The sequence below is a fragment of the Malus domestica genome, chromosome 09 (assembly GCF_042453785.1).
Source record: "Malus domestica chromosome 09, GDT2T_hap1".
NCBI classification, from domain to species: domain Eukaryota; kingdom Viridiplantae; phylum Streptophyta; class Magnoliopsida; order Rosales; family Rosaceae; genus Malus; species Malus domestica.
Window position 1 is genome coordinate 16750431 of NC_091669.1, and position 11689 is coordinate 16762119.

An 11689-nucleotide genomic window follows, 5' to 3' on the forward strand; every position below is an offset into this window, starting at 1 on the left:
TATTATTTTGTACACGTGTTCTTATCTCATTCATCATAGAAATATTCGTGTTTGCAGGAGGATACTATGAAGAAGCACCTGCTCAAGGTGGCCGCGGTCGTGGCCGTGGGAGGGGAGGATATCGTGGAAGGCGACGTGGCTATAGGTCAAATGGGCCGATCCAGGCAGCTGCTTGAGGTACAATATGAGCGTCGTTGGAACATCATACAAAAAATGGCCAGTGTCTGATAATGGACGCCTTATCTTATCAAATATCTATCTTTACAAGTTTCCGTTTTCCTATGTCGTTTATTATTATCCCTTGTATGGCAGACTTCTTATTATTAACTCTAAGGTATGATCCCTGCAGATTTAGTTTACAGTTCCATGAGGGAATCCCTCTGTTTTGTCGTGTAGATTAGGTGAGATGTTTGAACAGCTTTAATTTTCCATCTGGATTGATAAGCGTATTCTTTTATTTTTGTTGCCAAAATTTTTGGTGTCAAAAAAAAAAGTATAAACAAACACTTATTTATACGAAATACAATAAATTTACTTAAATTCATCTAATCCGCCTAGGCGCTAGGCCACAGCCCGCCGCCCTACTACTGCCTACCGTATTTTAGAACCTTGGAAGAAAGTAAAACTACCGTACACAGAAGAGTAAACAAACAGAAACTAAAAACTAGGATTCTCTCCCGGGAAAACATAAAATTACCAAAAAGAATTAGTATAAGCTTTTATCCAAATGAGTGTTCTTACACATGAAATATTAAGTGAATTGCTTGCCAATACTTAGTCAACTCCAACACCAAGCAAGGTTACAACTTTAGCAATACAAAACTGATGCAATCAACGAACGTGATCGATATCAATATCGATCACTGAAAGGAGCCTTTAGTAGCTCCTCCAACAACACCAAATAAACAAGAACACACCTATACTGACAAAATAAATACTTAATGGGGCTTCCTCAAAACAGCAAATTGCCCCTTGTATGCGGCACTCGCTAAAAAATGATGCCTACAAAACTATTACTGCTGTACGCTTGCAAAGGTAACATACAAGCTCACAGAACTAATATACGAGGATGATACGTGACTAACACCCTTACAAAAGTACGCAGAACACCAGAATCTTCAAACAGAAAAAACGGTCTTTGTTCAGATTGTTTAAACTAGTCGTGTTTTGAGGAGCTGGAGTATTCAGATTCTGTCACTCCTGATGAGCCACTTGATGAAATTTCACTGCTAGAATTCCCTTCTTTCCCATAGCCTGTTGATGCTGGTGCAGGGTTCCTCGGAGGATCATTAGCTGCAGGCTTTGCCCCTTCTTCTGCTAGTCTTTTCATCATGTTCATGATAGTTGGTACCACCTTGGTCGACAAGGATAGAAGCCCGGGAAGCTGCAGGCGCAGTATCACACGATTACAAGTCAACTTCTAAATAACCTTTTGCAATAACAATATGTTGTTATTCGTATTATATGACCAGAGTCCAATCTTAAATTGTTTGGGAAGGGATGAGGGAGGAGATAAACTTGTGATTTGATACTCACAGCACCATTGCGGAATTCACCCGCGACGTCTAGCTGCACCCATAGGGCTTTAACGAGTAAAAAGCCCACAAAGATGACGCACAGATAGAAAGGATTTCTGCCATGAAGGTATAGTGAGAATAGTGGTAATGGATAAAATAAAAGGTAAGAGCATCAGCATCATCATCTACCTTCACTAAAGAGAAGTATGTACCTTAAAAGTGTCATAAATTCATTGAATCCCAGCACAATCAAGGCAACAATAGCCCACGGAGGTGGCAACCAGTTGTTATTACGCTTGTTAGCTTCCTGAAAAGTAAAATAGCATAAGGAATGGACTAGGTGTGACTATCAGTAAGTTAAGCTCATAGAAATACTAAATTGAAGAGCTATTGATAAGAATATTTATATCACGTGTATCGATCAATATATTCATCTCAACCGGTGCTAAAAACTTTGAATCTAATGTATTCCAAGTAACAGTAACCATTTATGCAGGGCAATAGCAACACTGCATGCATTGACTCAACTGCAAAATATAAGTTAACCGGCCCTCTATAATGATTTGGTTTTACCTCTTTAACTCCTTAGAACTATTCTCTAATCTCTACCAACAATAACAAAAGGTGAAATATTACGAGTAATTCAATTAAGAAATTCTGTTTGAAACACCTCTTGAAAAAATAATGACCCATTTGATTTAAATTAAACAAAATCTAGCAAGGCATAAGATCAATAAAGGTGTAAATGCAATGCAATGGTACAATCTAAATCTAAACCTAACAAAAACACAGTACAACAATAACAGCCGGCCAAATAATACTTTATAGGAGACCCAATAAAAAACAGTTCATGGACTCCATTAAGAAAAATAAGAAACCATAGCAGATGGAGGACGAAACAAAACATATATATTAGCAAGCAGTGTATCATACCTGTGCAGAAATAGCCTGAGAAACACTGTACTCAGTCTCTGCCTTGAATTGCCGCCACAAAGATTTGCACTGGACAGGTGTGATCAATGTTTTTGATGCGGAAATCTGCATATAAGAGGGAAGTCGCAAAAGCTACTTGGTGCTTACATGAAAAACTAAGGGCTACCAGCAGTACCACAGAACGAGCACATAAGAGAATACATTGCCAAAACTGACTAAGACTTCTGGGATCAGCTGAACCCCTGGCTATTAACTGTCTTTTACTTTGCAAATTTCTTTGTTAAGTTTGGTTGTCTTTCGTTAATGTACAACCCCTGTTTAAACACTATAAAAAAAAATGTGACTCCTTGTAGTTGTAGTTACTAAAAGAAAATTTTAATCATGAGTAACGTGACTAGTCACTACACCCATATATGCCTCCCCTATTTCAGTTTTCTATTCTCCTATTTCACATTTTACTTAAGTTATCTAGAGCATCTCCGGTAACTGGGTGAGCCAGTGCATGCATATGCATAATATTTAAATGTTTTACATTAAGAGTTTCAGCACTGTATTTTGAATTTGTGATATTTTCTTAAAGATGGGACCTTGCAATACAAACAACAACAACAAAGCCTTATCCCACTAAGTGGGGTCGGCTGTATAAATCCTACAATGCCACCCCACTCGGTTTTGAGCCAACTCTAAAATAAACAAAAGATGGGACACTGCAATACAAATTAAAAATTCACAAGCAAGAAATTCATAAAAATAAAAAATAAAAAAAATAAAAAAAGCCACCTCTTGCCAAGTGCTTGAAGCCAGTGGGTCAGCGATCGTGATACTCCTATCTTTAACAGCAGCATTTGTGGAATCCACCAAGGCAAGGGACAAAGTATTCTCAATATTATCAGCGCCCTCATCATCCAAACGGATTGCGGCCATAACAGAAAGCAATTTTAAGGACTGCAAAAGTTGAAAATATAGTTAAGAAATCTTTACGGAGAATTCAGACACAAAATATAACAGATAATACAGAAATTGTTACATACTGCAGAACGAGCAGTTTTGGTAATTGCTCTAATATCTTCCTTCCCGGTCCAGACACGTGGCATTGAATCAGAATCATGGCTAAATAACGTTGCAAACCTGTAGATAATTTTAAACCATCAGAACTATGGCTAAGTGCTGTTGCAAACCTGTACGAAAATTAAAATCTCAATTTGCATAAGATAAACTCAAATTTAGACAACTGAATGTCTAAGAACCATGGGCAAATTCAAGCTTAATTTGCATATGATAAAATCTGAAACAATTAGACACCTGAATGTGACCATTGCAAGGATTTCCTACCTGTCCTTCATACGAATCAAAACCCTTCCAGCCTCTTCCTTTGTTTTAGCTTCTACCACACCTCTTGCATATGCCTCCAGATTTGCAAGTATTTGGCCCTTAGCTTCTTCATCCATATCAAAACCAGAAAGTGCACTAGAGAGCCCGGAGACAGCTGATTCTGTCTCACGCCGGAAAAGTTTTCTTATTGAAGGCCAGGTCTCACTATTAGCTCCATCTAGAAGAGCCTCTACTGGTGCCGATAATGCATCCTTCAATTTTGACTGAAAATGTAGTCAAATTATCAGCATGGTCCATTAGATAATTCAATCAAGAAAAATATAGGTCAAAACCATAGAGAAAAGTTTCTCCAAACTATATCCGCCACAATATAACCAGTCAAACTAACTTAGTTTTTGCTTGATCCCAGTTCCCTTTTAATTTCCTTCTGCACTCTAATTTTGCTTGGGTTTTAATTATCCGTTACCCCAATCATTCCACAAGGACCAGTGAAAAAAATATGCCAGTATACCTCATAAAGTGCAGTAAGTTCAGATAGCTTAGCAGCACGAACTGAAGCAATATGGGCTTCTATATCTCGTTTAAGTTTATCCCTTACTTTTGATGTGTCCCAGTTTGCTAGTGTGATAACAGCATCTGCAAAAATAATGTGTTACTATTACATTGTACTTTAAAAGCATGAAAAAGGAACTGAAGAATGAATGAATACTTTGCAAGAGATAAAAAAACTCAAGAATCATCTTTTTTTTCTATAGCATAACTTAACTGAAGTTCCTTTAGAACGCTTACTCGAGCCAAAGCAAACGTATATGAAACAATTCTAAAACTAAATTGTTTATGTCCACAATTTTTTTTTATGCGGATGTAAATCCATTTCACTCTATTCAGTAACAAATCTAAATGATAGATTCATCATATATCAAAACAAAACATTTCATCATAAAGTATAAAGTAAAGAATGTTTTTTCTAAATATTTGATATTTTGATAGAACGGGAGTTCTTTCGTCTCGAAATCCAAATACTATTAATTTGAAGAGGGCTCTTTCTTATTCTATATTATGTATTCTTTCTATATTCTATATTCTTATTCTTATTCTATATTAGTATCATATAGAGTCAACGACTGAGGTGCATTCATAAAAAAATTTAAAATTCAGACGAAAAAATGGCTAAAAAGAAAGTATTAATTTCCCTTCTATATCTTGCATCTATAGTATTTTTGCCTTGGTGGATCTCTCTCTCATTTAATAAAAGTCTGGAAACTTGGTTTACTAATTGGTGGAATACTAGGCAATCCGAAATTTTTTTAATGATATTCAAGAAAAGAATATTCAAATCTGTGGAGCCAATTCAAAAATCTGTTATTTTGAAGTCTCCCCCTTAAGAACCCATTTGGCTCTGGTAGGAAGAAACACTTTACTCAACTTGTCCTTGAATGTGTTATAAGGTGTACACTAGTACATGTCAAACTGTCTCATGACCTATGTATTCTTTGCTTCATCAATTTAAAGGCTTCTCATATTTTGTAATTCAGTTTTTTTATATGTGTTCTGAGGAGTGTACATTGATACATTCCAAACTGGTTATGTATTCTTTAATCAACTTAAAGGCGTTTCTTATTTTGTAATTCAATTTTTTATTTATTCTTAAATTTTCAGCTATAGCTAAAAAATGGAATTCCCAAAACATACCTGCACATCCTTCATCAAACCAAGCCATAAAGGACTGAGAGCAATTATGAGCAGCCGCTGAAAATCCCTCCCCACCTTTCAAAGCCTTATCAAATGCTTCCTTGAACTTATCCAGAGTACCAGATCTTATATGTCCCAGCAAAGCTTGGAACGCAGGTTGGACAAGCTAACAAGACAGGAAAAATAAGATAAGAAAAAAGGACGGAAAAGGTGAATAAGAGAACAAAGACATGAATAAGGTAGATGGTATTGGAACTCATTTTATATACGAAAGGGATAATTTTACGCAAAACAAGTTAGACTTTAATCTCTTGGAAGGCCTCAAAAAGCTTTACTATACATTGGTCTTCAATTTATGTAGGCAAAAATAACTTGTTTTCCAATACATTTGACATGCATAGCAGATTCAAGGAGGAACAACAAACACAACTTGTTCTTCAATTTCTATAGGCAAAAAATTACAAAATATGCAACACTGCATAGCCTCAGCAGGCCCTACAAGGGGAGGGGGAACAAAAGAGGAACATAGCTTGCACAAAAATGATATCGAGATTATTACTTGCAGCAATTTTTCTTCGAGCTGCTGGCGCTTCCCAGTTCTGACACCCTCATCAAAATATATAGCCTCTGCATCATACCTAAAATTGCACAAATAAACATATTAATCAACTAAATACGAAGAACTATTCAGCCACACAAGGCAAAAGGTGAACTGCAACAGAAACCTTAACCCTGAAGTTGCTCAGTACAATTAAAGCGAGGGTAAAGTTATGCGCACATTCCTAACAAGCAATTTAACGAAAAATCTGAATATAAAACATAAAGCAGCCAACTTTGTTTCTCTTCCTCCCCTTTTACTGTGTCAATGAGATTCTTTCTCTTTCTGTTATTACCATTTTGTGTATTGTTCATTCGTCTTTTACAAGGCCTCAACCTTGTACCCAAAAAAAAAGGAAAAACCTTGACCAATAGCACGGACTAACACCACTATTCCGAAGGTGCTTTTGGTATTTGACATAACAAAAAACCATAGTGTAACCAGTGCCCATCTTCCAGTTGAATTGAAATGAGGCTCACTTAAAGAGTCTTGTGTATCATGAGTACCATAATCCAGAACCTAGAAGCAAGTTTCTACAACAAACCTAACGTGACCATCAAAGTGAATTCTAGATGTCCACGGAAAGTGCATGCTACCTAATTAACACAAGACAGTTAAAGAACTTCTCTCTCCTTAGATCAAAATGTATCCTATAGCTTTGCCGCCAAGAAAATCAGATGAAGATACTTACTCTGATAGACAAGTATCAAGGATTGAATTGAGCTTCTTCCCAAAGCCAGAAATAGGACCGGACTGAACAGCCTCATCCAACTCACTCCACTCCTGTGATAATTTAGGAGTTCAAGGGCCACCAAAATTATAACATCAACAAGATTTTAAGAATAAAAAAATGTGGTACTATATGAAAAATAGATACCTCATTTCCTGCAAAAGCAGCATACTTCTCATTTGCAATTTCTTCACAACGTACAGTAGCCACCATGACCTACAATGATTGAACAAAATATGGCTTATTTAAAATAACATGCATATGACATGAATGTCATAAGTGAGAATATATTCACAGGGTTACCTTGTGGGCAGGAAGATCAAGATCTTTGTTTTCTTTGATGACTTTCCATATCTGCTGTGCACTAAACGAAAACCCTGAAGCCGGAACTACTCCCCGTCGGTCTCCAGCAAGACCACCAGGTGCAATAGAATGATAAAATCTCTGCCTCAAGCTAGCAACCTTTATTTATAAACATAATTTACCAAAGAAGGAAAACAAAAATGTTAGATAGCTATATCTAGCAAAAAGCTAAAGTTCATTGTATCCCAAGAACAAAGAAACCAATATTAAACTTTTATTTTAACCTGATACAAGGCTAAAAATAATTCTATGTGATCAACAGACACACATATAGACATATACCTGCTCCTTAAATTGCTCTTCCTTTTCTTCATAACTTGAAAGAGCAACAACCTCAACCTAGCCATTCAATCATCAAAACATTGTCAATACACATGATTCATAGTTTTCACCACAATAACATCAAATTACTGTCATTCTTTAACAGTTTAGCCCACAAAAATGAGTACATGTCTATGCTTATATGTCAAAAAAGTATTGGCATCTTACATTAAAAAATTCACTTAGTGGAGTTTCCTTGTGGGCTTCAGGCTTAGGAACAGAGTCCCATATCTGCAACAAGGGATAAAGAAGGTTCAAAATAAACATCAACTTAAGTCAGAAAATAATAAGTAAAGAAACAAATCACTTACCTTCTGAATGTCTTCTCTAAGCACTGGTTCTAAATTTTCCAACGGCGTCTAAACAGAGAAAAGGATACAGTCAAAAACTCAACCCAGAATTGAAAAGACTTATACGAAGAAACAAAGTGATACAACAAGAACTAAAATATGAATAATAAATGCAGAGTAAAATTGGCTCCATCTCAGGCTACGACGTAGGAAGGTAGAAGAGAGGAACTAACCCTTGTCTTATCACGGATGACAAACATCAGGGTTGTTTTACGCGGACTAAATAATCGCATCATCACCTGTTAGTCAAGCATAAAGTTATAAAAATAAATAAATAAAGCAATCTTATGACATTTATACTAACTGCTTAAACACAGAAGCTAGGTATAAAAATACTTGGAACACAGTCTTCAGGAGAGGCTTGTTTGCAGCTTGCTCACGGCCTATATCATGGCACCACCTGGATGATAAAAAATTGTTTTAGAGAATAACTCACATGGATTATGGAAAAATGAAACCCCAAACAACATATTAATTAAGAGCAACTAAGCAGGATATAAAGCAATACATATTGATATAGTTAGACTAAAAAATATTTTAAAGGGGAGAAAAACTCACATGTTTATGAGCACTATATCTGAAACAGCAAGAGCAAAGAGGGCACTCTGCTTCTCAAATGCAGTATCATCCTTGAAAAAAAAAACAGTAATAATAATCAAAACAATTATGTCATTTCTTGTCCAGAACTGTTTAAACCGTTAGATCAAATGTTACAGTAATGTAGTTCAAAATAAATTAATTAAATTACACAACCTAATTCCATATTACTTGAACCTGGAAAAAGAATGTTCACAGAAACAATGCATTACAGTATGGAACAGTTAATAAAGACTACAGACATTTGCGAATCCACTTTCTACCATCATATAGTTGAGCTTGATGCATTAAATTTGAAGATCATTTTAATAGAAAAGCACTGATCCAGTGTTTTAGAAAATAAAATAAATGAACTTGTCAGGTAGTTGCACTCTATTAAGGGTAGTGCTACCCACACACGCAGATCAAATGAATTAAAGAAGATCAATGGCCAAAAGTTAACAATGGTGTGTGGGAGGTAAAAAGGGTGTGCGAATGGCACTATCCTCTATTAATTCCACAAATTAATTGATCATAGCAGTGAAGGAATCATAGCATTTGAAGGCTTCACAACACTAAACATTAAAAAAATGTACTATTGCACGAGAGAAACAATGATAATTCCCTAAGTGATAACACTTTTTCCTTTCCGTTTTCTCATTTATTTGCTAGTCAAATTAACAACGTCTACTCTTAATTAATAGAGCAAATATTGATTTTCTTTAAGCTACAAGGGCACAAAAGAATATAACAGGGAACTGGTTTTAACGATAAAATCCAAGCACGACCATTAATGATAATTTAAAGATAACTAAAGTGGGGTGTAAAAAGCACCTCTCCTCGTTCTCTTCCATCGGTACCCTCTAAATCCATTACAAGAGTGCAAGGCTCAATGCCGGCACATTTTGCAACCCAAATACCTTTGGTTGTTTGTGACCTGGAAAAAAAAATGCACCCAACATTTCATGATTATAAAATAAAAACATAACTAATTTACTATTGAGCATCATGAGAACTTGCCTTCCTCTAAAAGCATCCATCTCGCGAAAGTTGGTAGCAAATAAATGATTTAACAATGTGCTCTTTCCTGGCCAGATCATTAGTAGAAAAAAAATTAAGTGAAACCTTAACATATATTCGGGAAGAAGAAGACAATATGACATCCCTCCATGCAAGCTAAACTCAAAAAATAGCTTATCAGTGTCAAATGTGAAAACAGAAAACATATTCCATAGAAATTGATGCCTTTAATTACCAAAGCACATTATAAACTCTTCTCCATCTGATTAAACTTCAAACAGGTAGCAATCTACTGAACAATAATTTAATAAAACACACTTCATCATATCTAAACCCTCAACAAAGTTACCCGGGAAAAATAAAGACTTATATGCTATGCTTGAGGAGATGAATGCATACCACTACTTTGTGGTCCCATAATGGAGACAACAGCATAAGAAAGTCCACATTCAGCCAATTTTGCCTCCTTAATAAACTGATCAATTCCAGTGACATTGAATGTACCATCCCCGTCAAGAAGCTGAGTAGAGCAGCACTCCTCACTTTTTGCTGGATGAGAGTGTGCTCAAATGTTAGATAAGAAACAAAATCCCAAAGATACAAAATGTCCTAAAGAAACAGATAAAGAATTCAATCTGGCACACATTAGGCTTGTTGATTCAAATATCATGGAAAGCATTTATAAAAAGCCAAACTATACAAAGACCAACTGTACAATCAAACAAAATAGCCACCATTTTTCTCATTACTCTTAAAAATTCATCCAATCATATATATTTCTGCGTGCCTTTTGTACATCGCAACAAAACATAATTTTTTTAGTTCTTGAATTTAGAAAGGTAAATTTTTTACACTGATCTGCAAGTATCATGCAAATTAACCTTACCCCGATATTACATTGCTGATGAAAAAGTTAAACCAATTACATTTGTGTTACAAATTAATCTAACTGACCTCAATTAAGCCAAAAAAAATCCTATAATCCCCAGATTAACATCCAATTACATTTCTGGCATCTCAAGCTTAACTCAATGAATAAAAGAGAAAACATTTTGTTATGTTTTCCTACACTTTCTGACTAACCAAACAGAAGAAGAAAAAAACAAAAAACAAAAAAAAAGGGCTTTTACAACCAATCATTTCCCCTTAATCTACCCTTCAAAACCCCAAAATTTGCATCCAACTGATGCAAAATCAATCCAATCAACCTAAATTAAGTTATATTACACGAACAGTTAAACACAAAAACTGAAACCCAAAGTAGAAAATGCTAAATACCCATGACCGCTCTCTGTATCACAATCAATAAACGTCTGAAATTGATGGCAATCAGGTGGTAAATCGCAATTATTAATGCAAAACGGAAAATTAAACAAATGGATAGATAAATAAACGTCTGGTTATAATTATGATTTGGGTAATATAAATCAGGTGGATCGGAGGAATGAGAAGGTACCCATTTTCGGGCGAGATTGGCCTCGAAGAGCTTGAGATGACGGGCTTCAAAATGTGTGCGAGATTGAGAGAAAGAGATCGGTTAGGAGCAGAGAGAAGAGAGGGAGAGAGAAAGAGCGAGCGATCGCAGAGGAGAGAGAGTTTGAGCTTTTGTTCTTAAAAAGTGGGCGTGCGTGACACCCTCTTTTGTTCCTCTAATTACTTTTAGGTGATTCTTTTGGCTATATCATTTTCTTTTAATAGGTAAAACTTTTAAAAGAAAAAAAACTCTCTCATTTTTCTTTCTCCAATCAACTTGATTGAATAATTTAACTTGTATTTAAAATATTCACGAAATTGTTAATTTTTTTTATAAAATATCAAAAATCAAATGATTGATACATAAAGGTAAAATGTAAACTTTATCTTATATTGTTGAGATATAAGAAAGTCAGTGAATATCAATAATATTTATCAATTCACTACAAAATTCCACCAGGACACATTGCTGATTTTGAACTTTTGAATATTTTTTGAGAAATTATTGTAATTTCGATTAAATTTGAATGAGTTGACCCACCCAATTACAAATTCTCATAAGTTTTATCGAAGATAGCTGATATTGATTTCCTTATATACATCAATATTTCCATAAATTTGCATATCGATATTTTCACCTATATTGATATTTTAAACACTAAATTTAATAGACACTAATATTTTTTTTCTTGTAGTGAAAATATGCTAGTTTTACCTATAAATGTGGTATTTGCTAATCATTTGATTAATTTATTCAACATTAAGAATATTTTGTTTCTGATGT

General features: G+C 35.0%; 1 protein-coding gene across 1 annotated transcript; it reads right to left on the minus strand.

Moving 5' to 3' along the window:
- Positions 1-693: 693 nt before the first annotated feature.
- LOC103453564 (protein ROOT HAIR DEFECTIVE 3) lies at positions 694-11097 on the minus strand. The gene is made up of 23 exons (XM_008393105.4): positions 10889-11097; positions 9832-9981; positions 9433-9499; positions 9247-9349; positions 8395-8465; positions 8173-8236; positions 8010-8075; positions 7798-7845; positions 7655-7717; positions 7448-7504; positions 7106-7264; positions 6950-7018; positions 6764-6855; positions 6034-6112; positions 5475-5640; positions 4294-4418; positions 3783-4045; positions 3482-3578; positions 3231-3395; positions 2451-2555; positions 1730-1824; positions 1537-1633; positions 694-1384 (listed from the first exon to the last, which is right to left on the minus strand). Exons 1-23 carry the CDS (start codon positions 10890-10892, stop codon positions 1157-1159), a joined length of 2433 nt encoding a protein of 810 aa, XP_008391327.1. The 5' UTR covers positions 10893-11097; the 3' UTR covers positions 694-1156.
- Positions 11098-11689: the final 592 nt, after the last annotated feature.

Bases quoted from the DNA above. Each gene is read 5' to 3' on its own strand.
- LOC103453564 (XM_008393105.4), bottom strand. The intron at 7,505-7,654 runs GTAAGATGCCAA...TTGAATGGCTAG, and splicing joins CACTAAGTGAATTTTTTAAT to GTTGAGGTTGTTGCTCTTTC. The intron at 1,634-1,729 runs GTACATACTTCT...CCTTCATGGCAG, and splicing joins GAATTTATGACACTTTTAAG to AAATCCTTTCTATCTGTGCG.